General features: G+C 33.0%; 2 protein-coding genes across 3 annotated transcripts in view; both read right to left on the bottom strand.

Moving 5' to 3' along the window:
- Nucleotides 1-16,227, bottom strand: part of LOC145333776 (uncharacterized) — a 26,394-nt gene extending 10,167 nt beyond the window's left edge. For both annotated transcript variants that reach the window (XM_080179007.1, XM_080179006.1), the window contains exons 1-17: nt 16,162-16,227; nt 15,333-15,396; nt 14,563-14,617; nt 13,776-13,911; nt 13,349-13,430; nt 11,995-12,066; nt 11,177-11,266; nt 10,773-10,874; nt 10,089-10,172; nt 9,089-9,236; nt 8,494-8,586; nt 7,732-7,777; nt 6,946-7,155; nt 6,281-6,726; nt 2,892-2,949; nt 2,053-2,110; nt 653-728 (exon numbers count right to left, since the gene is read on the bottom strand). In XM_080179007.1, the coding sequence (XP_080035133.1) occupies nt 653-728; nt 2,053-2,110; nt 2,892-2,949; nt 6,281-6,726; nt 6,946-7,155; nt 7,732-7,777; nt 8,494-8,586; nt 9,089-9,236; nt 10,089-10,172; nt 10,773-10,874; nt 11,177-11,266; nt 11,995-12,066; nt 13,349-13,430; nt 13,776-13,911; nt 14,563-14,617; nt 15,333-15,396; nt 16,162-16,204 (1,863 nt within the window). In that variant the 5' untranslated portion in view covers nt 16,205-16,227. The remainder of the gene's footprint in view (nt 1-652; nt 729-2,052; nt 2,111-2,891; nt 2,950-6,280; nt 6,727-6,945; nt 7,156-7,731; nt 7,778-8,493; nt 8,587-9,088; nt 9,237-10,088; nt 10,173-10,772; nt 10,875-11,176; nt 11,267-11,994; nt 12,067-13,348; nt 13,431-13,775; nt 13,912-14,562; nt 14,618-15,332; nt 15,397-16,161) is intronic.
- Sfmbt (Scm-related gene containing four mbt domains) overlaps nt 16,227-18,924 on the bottom strand; it is a 25,894-nt gene continuing 23,196 nt past the window's right edge. The window contains exon 21 of the mRNA XM_080179013.1: nt 16,227-16,564. The gene's annotated coding sequence lies outside the window, so the exon portion shown is untranslated. The remainder of the gene's footprint in view (nt 16,565-18,924) is intronic.

Genomic DNA, 18,924 nt, shown 5'->3' with positions numbered 1-18,924 from the left:
AAGCTGCGAGTATCCCTGAATAAAAGTGCATGAAAATCTGGTGCAATATTGAAGTTATAATAATTCGATTAAAGGGAGGGGTTTTTAATGCAACCATCTCGTAATCAATGATTAAATGGCACTTAGAATCCGAATTTCGATCTGAAATTTTGCATGAATAATCCTTGGTAGGTCTATTTTCTCAAAATCGAATAAAAAGTTAGAAAAGTAACGGCTAACGGCTGGCGGCTCAGCCATTTTGCCATTTTTAAGCTATCTTTAGAGCAAATTAGTCACGAAACCTATCTCCACATAATACTTTTTGTCGCTCAAAAACCTTATCAAACGGTTCTAGCCGGTAGCTGTTGGTACTAAAAATTTTAAAAATGGTTATTGCTATCATTTAACATGAATTAAACCAATAATATGTTTTAAAAAGTTGATTCCTACATAATTAATGATGAATTTGCCCTGAAAATAGGCAAAAAACGGCTAAACGGCTGAGCCGCCAGCCGTTACTTTTCCAACTTTTTGTTCTATTTAGGGAAAATTGACTTACCAAGGAATACTAATGAAAAATTTCAGATCGAAACTCAAATTCTAAGTGCCATTTAATCATTGATTACAAGATGGTTGCATTATCCCACCCCCCCCCCCCCCCTATAACACCCACCTCGTGCATACTCTCTCTGTGCTTCTTAAGACTGGAAATATCAGCTGTCACATAATCACATTGTTCGCATTCATGCCTAGAGAAGATAAATTTTAGTGAGGTCAAGTGATTGGAAGATCAAAGTAAAGGAATAGAGGGACCATGAGCTATATGAAACAGTACCCACGGGGTGGAGACCACATGACGACTTTCAATTATGTTTTTGAATAGGTATCAGCCAATGGCTTGAAAATATTTTCACAGCCAAGTCGCTAGAAAATATCAGAAAGAAATTTGCTAGCAGAAGAAAAAGTTCTCCACCACTTGGGCCAGGTATATGTCTCGATTATACATCTATGTCAATACAATTATTGCTATTTCGACCAAAAAATGTTACTCATAAAACTGTAGTCATCGACATTAAAATTACACTTTAATTTAACTATATATCTAACAGGCCAATTTCTCTGAAAAAGAATCTGCGCATCAATTCAGAAATTTTTTTATTTCTTTTAAAATATCTTATAAAATTTTTTTAAAAACATAGCGTGTTGATAGCGTTGGACATTATTACAATTTTTATTGAAAACATTGATAATATTAGATTTTAAAAAATAAGTTTAAATTTTTAATTTTGTGGATTACTTTGATGAATACCTACTAAAGTTAAATATTTAGGGACTCAAGATTAACTTTTATAAATTTCTAGATATGAAAAAAGATTGGGTATAGTCCCTTTCGTAACATCGCACCTTATGGGGCGATTCTTCGTATTTTTCACAGTAGCTTTACTCCTATTTCTAGCCCCTGCGGGGGGCTCTAACCCTGCGGGGCCAATTACCTAAACCTGTGAGGCCATCACCTAACCCAATATAACCTAACCTGACCTAAAATAACCTATAAAAAGCCATTTTAAAAATACGACGAATCGCCCCTTAGGGGGCGATGTTACGAAAGGGACTATTTCCAAAAGATTTAGTATACAGACATACTCAAACTAGTTCTAAATAATCTAAGCAAAACAAAACAAGTTTTCACGAAAACTGATGCCTTTTAGTAATGAAAAAAAAAAGACTCGTGTAATAACATACAAACCACATTTAGAAATTTTACAAGCAAAAGAACTTTAATATTAATACATCCTTGCTCTCTAAAATGACCTCAAAATTTAAAAAAAAACAACTAACCAAAATACCTTTTTGGTTCTAAAATTAATAAGAATTATTATTCTAGCTCCACAATGGCCAAAGTTAGAGTACAAATGCATTGGTTTTTATGTAAGCTACTTTTTGGACTAAATAAGAATAATGTGTATAAAGAAAATACAAAAACAGGACCAAACATATAAATTTACAAAGGTTTAAATAAAACCTTTAACTTGCAGTATATCAACCTTAGAATATAAAATACATAAATTTTACCTTATATTTTGATGTTCACTTATCAAATGTCTCTTTAACATGTCTTTTCTTTTTGCCTGTTAACGTTTGAACAATTTTTTTAATAAGTAAATATACGGTATATAAACGGTAATGATAAAGCACAATTAAATTATATAAAAATAACCTTAGAATATTAAGATCTAGTAAGGGGGGGGGGGGGGAGTTTTAACACATTTGCGTAAACCTGGCACCTAGGCTTTATCTTTGGACTGAGAGGATAGGTTATTAATGATAAAATCATTCTTATATGATGAATTTCACGAAGTTTTAAGATTTTTTGGATAGGCCTCCAGGTGGTCTCTGTACAGGTACAAATAAAAAAAAATAAATTAAATTTACAAATCAACTTATAAAACAAAATATGCATCTTTTTTCTTCAAATATGTGAATAATATTAAAAAAGATGCATATTTTGTTTTATAAGTTGACCTGTAACTTATAAAAAAAACTTCATTTTTACCTGTACAGAGACCACCTAAAGGCCTCTTAATAACCTATCCTCTCAGTCCAAAGATAAAGCCTAGGTGCCAGGTTTATGCAAATGTGTCAAAACTCCCCCCCCCCCCTTAATCAAGAGTATTAAAGACATCCTGAAGGAAATGAGAATAGCTCTAACTGCCACAATAGATACAACAATACCCAAAATTTTAGCAGTAAAAACGGTGTATTTACTGCAGACTGCATACAAAATAAAATGTGGTTTTGAAAAAAAAAACTAGCTTTTATTCCTGTCTTTACTTTGATTAGGTGCTTTTTTTCAAGTATGTAAAAATCTTTTTAAAAAGAGAAGTATTTTTGAAGATAATAAATTGTTTCCTTGTAAAGGCAATAAGGACATTTAATCCACTCTGCGCTATGCTTTGATGTCTTGTGGCTCTGAAAAATTAAAATAAAGACTTTTATAAAAAAAATTGGGACACTCTTATTTTTTATATGAATAATAGACCCCAAAATCCTTATAATATAAAAGTATATCTTTGTTTCTTAGTGTGTAGCGTCGTTATATAGATATCATAAGACATTACTTAATATAATATTATGCTATTAATTATTAATGCTACTTAACATAATTATACTACAGGTATATTAAAAATCAGAAGATCTTCCTAATAAAACAATCATCAACAAGTTGCTTATGATCATCAACAATGCCAACAGTGTTACGGACATTTATTTCATTATTAAAAAAATATTAGCTTGAGATTAAATTACATGAATATTTATTATTCTATACTATATATGCAACAACTTTTATTTAATGAAATCTTCTAATTTTTAACATTTACAAAACGGCATGCTGGATTGCATCAAGATCCATGACCGATCTACATATATAGGAAATAAATGTCTATAAATGAGTTCAAGTTTTCCAATTGATAAGAGTTTAAAACTCATAGTGCTCCAATAATCCATAATAAACTCTCAGAACAATAAGACCCATTATTTTACTTTATGAAGAATAAATTCATTTTTTTATTTCATGTTGCTATTTGAATTATAGGTATTAAAGTATTAAATTTATATTCATAAAATAAAAAAAATTAATTAAAAAAATAGTAAATCAAAGAAAACTTAGTTTTAAAATAATTTGATACTAGCAACACCTCCATAATGTGTTCAGATACTAAACTAAAAGGGATAGTTTCACAAAGTGCATTTAAAAAAAAATAGTGAACTGTTAGTTTTTTCTATTTTTAATAACGTAGTAGTGCATAATATAAAGTTATTGATTAAAATTAAAAGATTTGACCAGGGATTTTCCTTAAAAAATGAGTTTTTCATTTTTATTTTCAACTTCGTTGCATGTTATATATGGCAAAAACTTTTTTGTCATAATTACAACTTTAGATAACATTTACTAGTTAATAGAACTTCAAACTTTTTATACAACGATATACACATAGCAACAAAGAATGACCAATAAAATATTTAGTATAGTACTTAGAGTAGTGATCTTTTTATATGTCTTAGAAGAATATATTAGGCATTGGATAGATATGATTGTGATAAAGAATTTTAACATTGACCAGACTGAACTTTTTTTATTTGACAATAAAAAGTTAGTGATTTGCAACATAAATTACATGAGAATGGTCTTTATATATATATATATATATATATATATATGTTGTATGGTTGGTTAGTTGGTATTTCCGCGTGAGATAATGTGTATATTGTAAACCGGACGGTTTTCTTTATTTTTTAAAAAGAATCTATAGAAAACCTGTCCTTTAATGAACCGGACGTTATTTTTTATGTTTTTTAAGTAACTTGTCCCAAGGGGAACCCCTGTTCAATTTTTTTATAACTCTTGTGAAATATGTGGAATAAGATTCTCTGATATTGGTGTTTTGGCTATACATATTTGGAAAAAAATAGACCATTCTCATGTAATTTATGTGGCAAATCACTTTAACTTTTTTAGATATTGTCAAATAAAAAAAGTTTGGTCTGGTCAATGTTAAAAATTCTTTAACATATAATCATATCTATCCAATGCCTAATATATTCTACTAAGACATATAAAAGTTCACTACTCTAAGTACCTTAACTCTTTAAATACACTTCGTAGAACTATCCCTTTAACATTTAAGTAAACATTTTAACCCTTTCAGGACGATAATTTGAAACAAAAAATACAATGAAAGAAAAAGGTTAATAGTAGGGGAAAAGACAATGTAAGAATAAGATTAATATTCAATCTAGCCAATAGCGGAATAATTTTAGAACGCCGCCTCTAGTAGTTTATATAAATCATTTAATCAATCAAGTACATGAAAATAATTATATAGCAAAATGAAATCAAAGCTTCCTTATTTAAATTAATAGCAAAAGACTTCCTAGCAGTTATAACTTCTTATTGTCGCCTGGAGTGTCCCCATGAACATGTAAATGATTAACTATATGTACTGTTGTTTTATATCAATCTAAAGTTAATCTTAATGAAAAGATTTATGTATCGTCTGCCCTTTCAACATTGTTCACTCTAAGCTAAAGGAGTAATAATGTTTTTTAGAGTCGGAGCTGGCGTTGATACACGATTGCCATCTACTGACAAATTTCAACAAGAGATTAGAGGCACGACAGGTGAGCCACATTATGTAGCAAATGGTTTTGATAACCGCTGAACCGATATGGTTGTCCTTTACAGCTTCGTATGCGTCCCGGAAAGGTTTATCAGTATTTTGGGGGAAGATACCTCTATAACCACAAGAGAAATTGGGGGCTATAGCACTTACACATCCAGCAAATTTACAGTTGATGTATTTTTGGCAAAATGTTTTCTTCCTTTTTCTCATGCCAAAAATACATCCGACACTGGCATTTACACATCCATACTTTTTCAATTATATGTCATAAATACATCCAACACTGGCAAATACACATCTAGATTAATTTATATGAATATTAGATTTTGTACAGTTTGTATAGGTTTTAATTTTTTGCCCTATTTTAGTTAAATGAAAATCCAGATGTAGAAATAACTTATTCCCAAATACAAGATGATTTTTTTTCTGGAAAGAAGTATTATGGATATGATACCAGGACCAAATACAGGGATTCAAGGGACAGGACCTCAAAAACCCCGCAATTAATATGAAAGTGGGGATATGTCCGACTTATTGATTGATTATTTTGGTCGACCTATATATATGGGTATATAGAATTGTGACAAGATCAAGATCATTACAACAATCCATCACATAATGCTTTTTAACCTGACCAATATATTATAATTTAAATCTTTATAATGCTATTTATTTTAACCTGACAAATATATTATATCTTAAATAATATACAAGTGTGTTGTTTTCTTATCATTTTACATTAAATTTCTATGGATGTATAAATGCCTGTGTCGGATGTATTTATGACATATAATTAAAAAAGTAAGGATGTGTAAATGCCAGTGTTGGATGTATTTATGGCAAGAGAATCGATTTTACTGTCATTTATACAGTAAAAATTCAGTTTGTCATAAATACATCCATTGCACTGGCAAAAACACATCCACTGTAAATTTGCTGGATGTGTAAATGGCAGTCCCCCGAGAAATTGCCCCTAGAAATAAATTACCAACCCGATCCCCGGCTCCCCTCCCCATCCTATCTAGGGGCGTAGCAGCTAGTTATTTATATGAGCTAGTAAAAAATGGTCCGACTATTTGATAAGAGAAGCACGGATGAACATAATCAAATAAAATTACCCTTAAATGATGTAGAAGCTTTGCAACATAGTCACATTCATCACAACTGTAATTCCTTCCCATCTGTTGTTTAGAACTTCCAGGTAATGATGACTCATCTTCAGGCTCATTTCTCGGCTGTTCCTCCTGAGTGGTGAACTTGTCAACTGGTGAATCGCCAGGTTTATTACTGATTACCAGCTGTTTTTGGCGAGTCATGACTGAAGATCCAGGTATGGAACTGTTCTCCACCTGTTCTTTATTGCTGGTGACTGAAGTTATGTCATTTGATGTTAAAGGGGTGAGTACATTTTTTGATATTGGTAGCTGTTCTTTGCTGGAGATGATTGAAGGTCTAATGATAGATGTATCCTGTAAGATACGTGGTAAATCTGTGCCAATATTGCATTGAGCGTTGAAGTGTTCAGCTATAACATGTTTATCCCCAACAAATTGCACAATTTCACCTAGAAAAGTTTTAAAAATTGTTGAGCTGTTACATGATCTGTGTGTGTCTGGGAAGGTTTATAACAATTTTGGGGAATTGGCCCCTAGAAAACAAATACCAAAAAATATTTTAAAGTGCCGCTAAAGGCCTTCACTGGCAAAGAAAACTTTTAAAGTGCCGCCCGAGGCATCTAGGGACGTAGACGCTAGTTTAAAATATATGAATATTTCAAGGTTACCTGATTCTGTTTGCAATAGAACATAACTTTGTTCTTCATTTTCCATAGAGAAATTTGGCGGGAATTTGTGTTGCATACACTCTGGTTGCTCCATCTCTATTGGCTGCTGATTTGATGACGTCATTGACTGCTGATTTTCTATTGGTTCAGGATCTGGTTCATCTTCCGTTTCTTCAATAGTCCTTTGTCTGTCTGTTATGTCAGAACCAGCTAAAAATTTAATCTTAAAAGGACTAAAATAACAAAGATGACAACATCAATAAAAGTGAAGCTCTGAAATCTAACGGAAGAACAAACGAACAAAAACGCGTGTAGAGTGTCATTACAGAATAATACAATTTAAAAAATGACAAATAAAAACTGGGTAAATACAAGGACATACTTACATTGTTAGGACTTGATTATAGAAATGCTTTGCTTTAAATATTGCATCTTATAGTCCTAGAAATCAGAGTTTCAAATATCAGATAAATAGGATAGTTGTATTTTACAAAAATTTGTTGTCAAAAAAGGTAAAAATCAGAACGTTTTCATTAGATGATTATAATAAAGTTCCTACGCTTTATTAATCATACCTAACTGTTACAGAAATCATCATCCAAAGTTTGAGATCGCTAGGACAATTATAACATGCCTAAAGTAACAAACCGTTACGTACAGACGGAAGGACGTACAGACCCCAATTATAGAAAACGATAGCTTTATAAAAAGGGCGGAAAAAAACCTAGTGATTGCTTCATGCTTGAAATAAACAAATGTTGCCTCCCCTACAAGTTTCTGCTTTACCTGACGGTTGCAAATAATATTTTGGTTTGTATTTATCTTTTTCCTGATTAAAACATTTAGATACTACAAGAACCATTCATCTAGCCCTTTTGTAGCTAAAGTTAGAGTTTTTTTTACTAACATACTAGCTGAACTAACAATGGACAAAAATATCCTTAATCTATAATACAAAGTAGAACGATGTCTATCTGTTTGTCTGTCTGCTTGTTTGTCTGTCTGTTTGTTTTTAGCGAAGGATCTCGCTAACCTCTGAACCGATCGGGTTCTTCTTTACAGGGTAGATTCTAATAGGTTCCGGGAAGGTTTATAACTATTTTTGGGGAGGGTACCACCACCCTCCCAAGAGAAATCGCCACTAGAAAAAAATCCCCCCCTCAAAAAGAAATATAATTTTTAAACTAAAATAAAAATTGGAAAGGCAACCCCCCCCCCCCCAAAAAAAAAAAAAAAATGTTTTTTTTTACTTTTTTCTTTTAAAATCTAAAATAATAAATTGGGTTATAAAATTCGACTCGCCTCTCCTCAAGTGCCCCTAGAGGCCCCTAGGGGGCGTAGCCGCTAGTAGTTCAATATTGTAGCATCGTATTATGCGTCAGATTATGCGGATATAGAAATAATTTTGGGATTTTCATTAATATTTGTAATTTTTTGTTTTGTTAATTCGATGCTATACATGATATGTCCGAGAACCGGTTCTAATCCAGCGAATATCAATCGATTTTGAAGCCATACTGGAAATATTGTATGTATCTAATGTTCCTGCAAGGACATCTTTGTCCAAAGTTGGCGAATATACTGTTTCTTCTCACTGGCTGTCAAGTATGGATGTTCAAAACTAACTTCCTTGTATTTTTCCTAAAATTAAATATATAAATCTTTAAATAAAAGTAACAGTAGGTTTATTAGTCTGTATGTATCTCGGAATGATCTCGCTAACCGCTTAACCGATATGGTTCTCCTTTACACTGAGGCTATTTTGGGGGGAGGGTACCATCATCCCCCTCAAGAGAAATCACCCATAGAAAAAAATGCTCCCTTCCACCCATAATTTTTTGTTACTATTTATTTAAAAAAAAACTAGAATTGCAAGTAGGGGGAAAGTTAGGTTCCCCTTCCCCTATATTAAATTATGCCCTTATATACAGTATCCCGTATTTACGCAATTTTGCAACACATTTATGTACAATTTTGTTTAGACTTACAAATTAATGTTTTACTTATTTACTTCTGACACTCTACTTGAGTTATTACTTATTATTCATTTGTCCTTACTTCTGACTAAATAGCTCCGCTTTTATGGATGTTGTCATCCTTGTTTTCATAATAGTAGGTAGAGTAAATCACAATTAAATCTTACCTTATAAAATACTAGATAAGGGCTAAGACTCCGCTGAATATTGCCAGTACCACTTTCTTGTTCTACAAACTCTGAATGTATCTTTTCCATGTGCAGTATCAGGTTCCATTTTCTTGTAAATTGAAGGTTACAAATATCACAGGAAAATCTAAATGAAATACTTTCCAGTATGGCTCCGAACCGCTGGATTACAAACGGTTCTCAGTCATACTAAAAAATCAAGTATAGCATTGTATAACAAACAATTTTCCACGAATATTAAAGTAAATAATCATAAATATCAAAACTGATTATAACCTTTTAACGGTAGGGACAAACGGACATTAACACTTGTATAGTGTCAGAACTGAATAATTAGAATGTAAATTTGTTGAAAACTACTTGATACAGGATAATGTTTATGGACATACTTACATTTTTAGGACTTGATTATAGATTTGCTTCACTTGTAATATTGTACTTTATTGTCCCAGGATTCAGTATAGGTACTAAAAATCAGACCAATCCCCTATAGCTTTAAAGCAGTGTTCTGGAGCCGGAGCCGGGAGCAGCAACATTTTTGGTGGAGCCGGAGCCGGATCCGGAGCCGTATTTTTCGTTAAAAACGGCTCCGGCTCCGGACTAGCTAAAAATGATTTTTTAAAGTAATATTATAATTTGGCAACGGTCTATTTCCATATAATAAACTGAAAAACTATTGTTACTTAACAAATAGACACACATCCTTCTACTTTTATATAGCTTTAATCAAATAAAAGCAAAATATTTTATATTATTTATTTTATTTTATCAAATTCAATAGTGAAAAAAAAATTGATATATTAATTTTAAGGTAGGAGCCGGAGCCGCATCAAAATTATACGGCTCCGGCACCCTGCTTTAAAGCCTCTCATTTTATATCCCCTTAGAATTTAAATAAAAAAATTATATTACCCCCCTCAAACCTTTGAAAAATAAATAGCATGGACGTCCCTGAAGCCAATTCAAAAAATTGAGTTACCTTATCCCTTGATGTTTTGCCTTAATATGATTATTTAAAGCAGTCTTGTTGGCACAATCATAATCACACTCGGAGCATTTTAACCTGAATTAAGTTCTACATATAAACACTATATCCAAAGAAGATTAGAGAACCATTGTGCGTGGCCTATGCTCTGAAAAGAAGAGATAAATGGCGATGATGATTATAAACACTATTCTCGGTTGATTAAAGTAAAAGAATAGACAGGATATGAGCTATATGTTACTCTGCTCAAAGGGCGGAACCCTGTCCAGATTTTGTATTGGGTCTTTTAAAACCAGCTAATAGCGTCGGAAATATAAACACAGACGTGTGATTACAGAAAAAAAACCAGACAGCAGTTTGCAAGCAGACGAAAAGAGTCTCCACCATGCCACTTGGGCTAGATAGTTGTCTGGATTTTTTTTTTTTTTTTTTTTGGGGGGGGGGGTAAATACCACCTCGTAAAGGGTTGGGTACCCCCAGGGTAGGGGTAAATTTTAAATGGGGGAGGGAGGTAAAATAAAAAAAAATCGTTTGGGGGGGGGGGGGTAATCCACACACACTTTACCCTCCCCCCTTAGACGTCAATTACAACATGTCTAAATAACGAAAATAGCCAACCGTTTCGTCCGAACGGACCAACCCAAATCATAGAAAAGCTTCGGTTTTAAAAATATTAACCTTTCTTTTCTATGAATTCCTTTAACGTGCAACTCCAGCGCATCTTTCCGACGAGTTTGGAATGTACACTCAGGACAATTGTAAACCAAGTTTGAATGTAATCTAAAATAAAAACTATTTTTTCCAGTATGACTTTGAAACCGATTACTATCCGCTGGATTAGAACCAGTTCTCAGCCATACTGAAAAATCATGAATAAAATACGCACATTCTGCACCAGGCAAATGTTTAGTCCGCATCTGGTAAAAAAATCCGCACATTCAAAAAAAAAATTCCGCACAATAGAATTTGAAAACAAAATCCGCATAAATCCAGTCAGATTTTCAATCCATGATATATTTTTAATGATTTGCTTGGTACTTATGGATGTTGTCATCCTTGTTTTAGAAATTTTAAAAAATTACTTTATGTGTTTGTTCAGTGCAGATCTGTAGGCACTTGAAAAGTTGCAGATATCACAAATATACAGTTCTATTCTACCACTATGCTTCATTCTAAATAGACAAAATCAAGACAAAACAGGGCTCGGCAGCCGCGCGTCATCCGCGTGTAAGCCTCAGTGAAATCGTCATATTATAACTTAAAATTTAGATGTCAAACAATCCAACTTTTCAGAATTTTAGTTTTTGCACAAAAGCGGGTTTAAATTTGAGGCTTATGCGCGACTGAGGCATGGCTTCCGAGCCCTGGGATAAATAATCCATTAAAAATAGAATTATAGCATTAGCATTTGAGTAATCACAGAGTATCTAACTAGCCGAATCAACCCGCGACTGTGGCATATGGTCAAATCTCGCCCTAATGCCGCATTAAAACTAAGGAAGTTTAAAATCGTTCCTACTGCTGCAATGTTAGGAGCGGGACATAAGTAGTTAGAATAGAGGGAGAATCCTTGGACCAAAACAGACGCAAAGCTTTAACATTGTACAATTATGATTTTAATTATTCCAAATTTAGATGAATTATATATGAATAGGATAATTATATCATACAAAAATTTGTATCTTTTAAATGGACGTACGAACTTTCTGCTAACGATTATAGAGTTGCTACGCTTCCTAAATTGTGCCTAACTGTTATGGGAATCATAATGTAAGTTGCCATCAATAGAACAATTATAACATTTCTAAATTAATGAAGAGCTAACCAATACGGACAGACGTAAGGACCGATCCTAATTTTATAAAAATTCGCTTTTAAAAATACAGAAATTAAAAAAGACCTTTTATGTTCCTTGAGAAGAGAGGTTGAGTTTGCAATGTAAGTACAGTTATCACAAGAATATTTCACATCTACACATCCATAATTATTCATTTCAACTTCATTACAAAACAAGAATTGGATTTAAGATATATGTTTAACTAGCGGCTGGGCCCCTTGCATCAAGGTGCGTTGTTTTCCAATGAAGGATAATAGACTAAACCATCCCAAGACTTAAAATCTTAATATGAAATAGGCTAAAACCATCTAAGAACCTAGGTTAAGTTTTCCAAAAAGGGAGAATTCAACCGGCTAAGTCGTTATAGTAATCTTAAGCTACAGATAAAAAACGCCTGACTTCTTTACATAACAGGGTCCTACCCCAAACGTAGGAGTCCCAAACGTCGGAGTGGACAAACGTAAGAGTGGGACAAACGTCGGAGTGGACATTGCTTAAGTAAAACCTAGGAGTGTCCGCTATTTTAATAATATTTTGAAATTTTATTATACCCCTGTCTACAAAATAATGACTGGCCGCAGCGCTTGGCCCCCTGGCCTACAACCTAACCTAACCTAACCAAGAGAGATAACGGGACCGAGTTGTGGGGGGGGGGGGGGGGAGGGAGGTGTGTGGTGTTGTATAAAAAAAATCAAAATTGAAGAAAAAAAATCAAAATTGAAAAAAAAATTGGGACTCCTGTGTTTGTCCACTCCGACGTTTGTCCCAAAAATCCTGCGTTTGTCCACTCCGACGTTTGTCCCACTCCTGCGTTTGTCCCACTCCGACGTTTGGGACTCCTGCGTTTGTCCACTCCTACGTTTGGCGTGGAACCCATAACAGGATTAGTATCTTCAACCATAGTCTCTGGGGTGTATCCCTTACTTAGGGGTTATGTGCCTCTCCCCGTTCCCACTCCCATTTTATGTAAACTTCACATAGATCCGAGGATGGTTTTGAGCTATTTAGTGTTTACCCCTCAGCCCCCCCTCCCCTCAAACATAGAAACCCCTCATTTTACCCCCACAAAATTTAAAGAAACACGTGACATTAGATACCCCCCCCCCCTCAAACCTATCAAACCCCTCATCTTACCCCCTCAAAATAAAAAGCTATGACGTCCCTGCGCGTCTAATGATTTGTAAGAAGTTGAAACTGACTGAATAATAGTTATTTCTTTCATCGTATTATAAACCGCTTTCCGCAGATATAGAATGTACAATTATAAGATTAAAATCAATGATTTTAATCTTATGATTGTACATTTCTATATTCGTAGATAGCTGGATATAATACGATGCTAGACATAGTTTTTTCGTATGGATGAGAACCAGTTCCTATCCACCGGATTCGAATGAATACGAGAAATTAATTTCCTGAATGTTTAGCTTGATGATGTCTCCTGACATCCCCTTTCTGTGGAGAACTATACTCACAATCACTACACTGGAACCGTAAACCTTAATTAAACATTGTTTGTAGCGAAGCTACTCTATAATTCACTATGTCTGTCCCTCCGTCTGTCCTTAACTGTTAGATCCTTTTGTTGATTTATACATGTTAGAATTGCCCTATCGACTTTTAACTTTGCATGTGATTTCTGTAACAATATATGGTAAGATTTGGAAAGCATAGCAACTCTTTAATTGTTACCATTAAGTCTGTACGTCTGTCACTTGAGCTGATTTTTTTACTTACTGACAACAAGTTTTAATGTGATATAATTTTGGGTTTTTTAATTCTAACAAAACTTATGTCAATAATCTCATTTTCATTTCAATATCCACGGAAAGCTGAAATCTTACCTGAGTGCTTGAATTTAATGTGTTTCCTCAAGTTAGCCCTGGCGTGGGTTTTAAAATCACATTTCTCACATGAGAATCCTTTGATCAAAGTTTGTTGCGGGGTAGGTGAGGGCAGGATGAGTCGGGTTTCATTCTGGGGTTTTTAAATAATGATTTTCAATATGTCTAACATTAACAAGCACACAATATAATCTTTTAAAAGATTATTACCAGAGAGAGAGATGGGGCATTGGGCTGTTCATTACACTAGTCCCAAAAGTTTTATAACAACGTTTTCATATATATTGATTGGTTTGTTCATTAAGTTGAGTGTCGAATTGTTTTAACAACTAATTGTAATCTTTAGAAGGGATAATTTTGTGTATGATCATTGGGCTTGTACATTAATTTATCGGCCATTGTCTTATCCTTTTGTTCCCTGAGTATTACAGTAAAAAAATCAATAAATAGGTATAGTAATGTAAAAGATACTAGCGGCTACGCCCCCTAGAAGCCTCTAGGGGCACTTAAGGTAGGAGGGGAAAAAGTCGACCTCATCCCATTTTAAATTTGAGTTTCAAAAGAGTAAAAAAATATTTTTTTTTTTTTTTTTTGGGGGGGGGGGTAAACACACTCTCCCCAAAAATAGTGTAAAACTTTCCCATGACCTATAAGAAGCTTCACTGTAAAGGAGAACAATATCGGTTCAGCTGTTAGCGAAATTTATATAATAGGATGTCAACACGTGTAAATATACCTAACATTCTTACATTTTCTTGTTTTAAAACTTATTTGAAAATCTTTCCTGAAAAGTTATTTCATTTCCTTTATTTATTATAGATTCCTGGTTCGATGGTAATAATCTAAAATAGAAAAATGCAATCATAAAAAGAATTCTAACGGCTAATGTAGCCTATCCCTAAATAGTTATGAACCTTCCCAGGACCTATTAGAATCTACATTGTAAAGGAGAACCATATCGGTTTAGCGGTTGGCGAGATCCTTCGGCACAAACAGAAAGAGACCCTTTTACTTTTATATAGGGATAGCTCGCGGATACGTATAGCATGCATGCAATATTTTATCTATTATTAGGTAGCCTTGGGTCTAGAAGAAAAAATATAATGGGTAAAATGTAATAGATATATTATTACTTGGATGTTGCACCAGATTTTCATGTACTCTAATAAAGTGTAAGTCACAGCTGGCTGAAATAACGATGCCCCCCATCCACCAACTTCCCCTTATTCTACATAAACGAACTGTTTAAGAAATGAGGTCCATATTAGCAATGCTAATTATCCTCAAATCAGCATAACAAACAAAAAACAGAAATCTCTTGTTGAGTAGCTTCTATAAAGAATATTGACAGGAGAAAAATTGTAGTCCATTTAGGTATGTAACATGGACATCATTTATTGGTCAGTTCGACCATCCAGTAGGAGCAAAGAAAAGGGGTTGGAGGGATTGTTATTTTAGCATGCTACAAGTGTCGCTTCATTAAAGTACATGATAATCTGGCGTAAGATCCAAGTAATGATATATCCATTCTCTAGAATAATGTGTGTATGTACTTACTGAATATTATGACCATCAATAAGATAAACATGTTCAACACTCTCAATGCACTCATTATCTACTCCTTAAATAAAAGGAAAGGTGCTTTCACAAAAAGTATCTGTTGAGCACTAACACCCCCTCCCCCTTATTTTAAATAAATTAAAATTAATAGTAGTTCTCTCTCTATGCTTATCCCTACGGGGCTACCAACGCCCAATAAATAACCTAACCAAACCTGACCTAAAAAAGAAGGGGGAGGGGGTGTATCAGAATAGCCGAGTCTTTGTGTGAAAGCTATGGGGGATATAAAGATTACATTCATATAAACCCAGATATTTGACAATTGAAGGTAAATTAATGTTCCCTCAAACTATTAGTGTACAATTAAGACTTCACTAAATATTAGAACTGTTTGATAATTGAAATGAATCATTACACTCCACCACGTTGTTTTAAAATACTACACTATTCTAACAATCTATTTTTTTTAAAAAGTTAATTCTTAAAAGAGAAGCTATCCTACAATTAGGATATGTCCTTTCGTTCGTCGATTCCAAACTTGGCATGCTGATTCCTTTAATAGTTAGGTATGATTTTGTATTATAACAACTCTATAATCATTATCATAATGTCCGCAAATCCATTTAAAACATGATGATTTTATCCTATTAATCTGAATATTAGAATACTGATTCCGATGACAATAAATTACAATTTTGTTTAGACTTGTTTATTCATATTCTTATTCCGCCTATATAATATAGTTTTGACGCAATTTTTAACGTTTGTTTGTCCACCCTCTACAGAGTTTTACTTTTATGTATGTTGTCATCCTTGTTGTATCTACCTTCATTTTGAACAATTACAAATCTTCCTTCCCCTTCAGACATTTTTCATCATATTTTTCTCATCTTCTGAAAATAATTATCATAGAACACCAAACAAACAATATTAATTTCAACTTTTATTCAATGAAATAACAAAAACTTAATATTAGGCATAACTCTAATGGTACATTTTTCTTAATTAATCATAAAAAAATTGTTTCAGAGATTTTTACTACAAATATCATAATGTAGAATAAAAGCAAAAAATCTTATTTATTCATTAATTTTACATAAATAAGTTTATTTTAACTTACAAAATGGAGAATTTTTATGTTTTTTATGCATTTTTCTATAAATGTAATAAATTAAACTATTTGTAATATTTCATTTTTTTACATAATTTTCGCAAAACATGATTTCTATCTAATTCACAAGTTAATATATTTTTCATTACCGCAGCTACTATATGTCTAACTTAATATTTTAGGGTTTATGTGTAATTCCTGCCAAATCCTGAAATCAGTTTCTCGGCCATACTGAAAAATCGTGTATAGCAACGTATTAGACAATTTTCAACGAATATTAAAATCATAAAACCAATATTAGTTTTGTTAGCCCGGATCATCGGCCCCCTTGGGACTAACAAAACTGGCTTTAATCTTTTTTCATTTTAAAGTCCGCGGAAAGTTTCCTATAATACGATGCGATAAAGAAGTAGGTACTCCTATTCAATTTGTGGGATCACTTGCATTTCTAAAGAAAAAATCTTTTTAAAAAATTAAATTTTCTTCTTTCATGACAATCTAAAATTTATTTATTGATTTAAACGGAGGGGGAGGCGGAAGTGACACTTTTTGAAACCAAAACTATAAGTCAAAGAGTCAACTAAATAAAGAGTTCATTTTGTACCTCTTTAAATGAACTACCATGCAAATCTCAGAGCTGTAACTCTTTATTTTGTTGAGTTCCTTTGACTTTTAGTTTTGATTTCAAAAAGTGTCACTTCCGCCTCCCCCATTTGCTAAAATATTGCTGGCTTATTATTATTTGTGCGCTTTTTACTCTTAGTATCAGGGTTGTCAGTTTTTTTTTCAGGTTATCAAAGAAAAAGCTATTTAATAATTTTCACAACCTAAAGTAACTTTACAGAAATATTAGGAATAGTCCCTTTCGTGGTAACGCCCCTTAAGGGGCGATTCGTCGTATTTTTAAATGGCTTTTGGTAGGTTATAATAGGTTAGGTTATATTGGGTTAGGTGATTGCCTCACAGGGTTAGGCATTTGGCCCCGCAGGGGCTAGATATAGGAGAAAAGCTACTGTGAAAAAAAACCCGAAGAAACGCCCCTTAAGGAGCGTTGCCACGAAAGGGACTATACCCGAAATATTTACTATAAAATGAAGACAATTACGACCAATACGAAGTATCAAAGCCTGAGGTGGGTTCTTAAAAACTTTACCCCACTAAAATCAGTTTGGAACATTATAACCAGTGGGGCAAATAAAAAATTTGGTAATATTGATTCTTAAAAAACTTTTAACCCACTGGTTATAATGTTCCAAAATGATTTTTTGAGTGAGTTTAACCCCAATAAATACTTTTTAAACCCCTTTACATCCAACCTTGGACTACTATGAGTGGCGGGTAAAATTCATCTAGCTTTTAAAAAATGATCCCTGTTTTAAAGACAATTTTAACTATTAAAGTTGTATAAAAGTACTCCATTCTCATCATACAAACAGACAAACGATCATAAAATATCTAATGAGTAGTTTTTCTAAATAAAAAATTTTTAAAAAGACGTAAAAAAAAACTCCGCTACAATATTACATAAGTGAAATAACAAGTTTAAATCTAAAAAGTTCCTTCTAGTTAAATTAGAGATTCAATAATAAATAAAACTAAAGATAAATAAAATAAAGAACGAAAGCCATTTGGGGGGGGGGGGGGGAAGGTTCTGACACTTCTCCGTTACAAAAATATAGGCATTGTCTTTTATCTTTAAATATTTAGGTAAATAACATTCAAAAAGTGCTTACTTATTTTTCATTTTTACCAGTCCCGAGACAACCAGGAGGCCTTCAACACCTGAGCCTGGAGGCCAAATCCATCTTTTTAAATATAGGGAAACTACATCTCAAAACGGAACTTTTTGCCTTCTAACCTATCCTTTCACTCTTAAGACAAAGCCTATACTCTCCGTTTGCGCAAAAGTATCAGAAATCCCCCCACCCCTCCTTGAAGTAAGATTCTTAAATGTCATCGAAATAAAAATATCTTTAAAGAGGGTTTCATAACACCTTAATAGAAACCTTATCAAATATTTTTTAAAAAATTATATAACATCGGCTAAAAGAGGGTTTCATGACACCTTAATAGAAATCTTATCAAATATTTTTTTTTAAATTATATAACATCAGCTACTTAATAAATCTTGATTTACATAACAATTTACTTAGAAGATATGACATAAATATTTAATGATTTCAAGAGAATATTTGTTTGGCATTCATAGCTATGTATAAAAAGGACCAGTATTGCTTTGGAACCGATTAAAATCTTCTGCATTAAAACCGGTCCTAAGCTATGCTGAAAAATTATTACAGACAATTTTCCACGAACATTAAAATAAGAATTATAAAAGTAATACTTATTTTTTTAGCCCAGGCCTTCGGCTTCTCGGGGTTAACAAAACCGGTTTAATTTTATAATTTTTATTTTAATATCCGCGAAAATCTGTCTATATTACGATGCGATAAATATTTGCAGTAAGTTGTAGCGTTT

This window comes from Acartia tonsa, chromosome 12, assembly GCF_053477335.1.
Source record: "Acartia tonsa isolate MP-2025a chromosome 12, ASM5347733v1, whole genome shotgun sequence".
Classification (NCBI taxonomy): Eukaryota; Metazoa; Arthropoda; class Copepoda; order Calanoida; family Acartiidae; genus Acartia; species Acartia tonsa.
The sequence above is the reverse complement of the archived record's forward strand: the minus strand, read 5'-3'. Positions and strand labels throughout refer to the sequence as shown.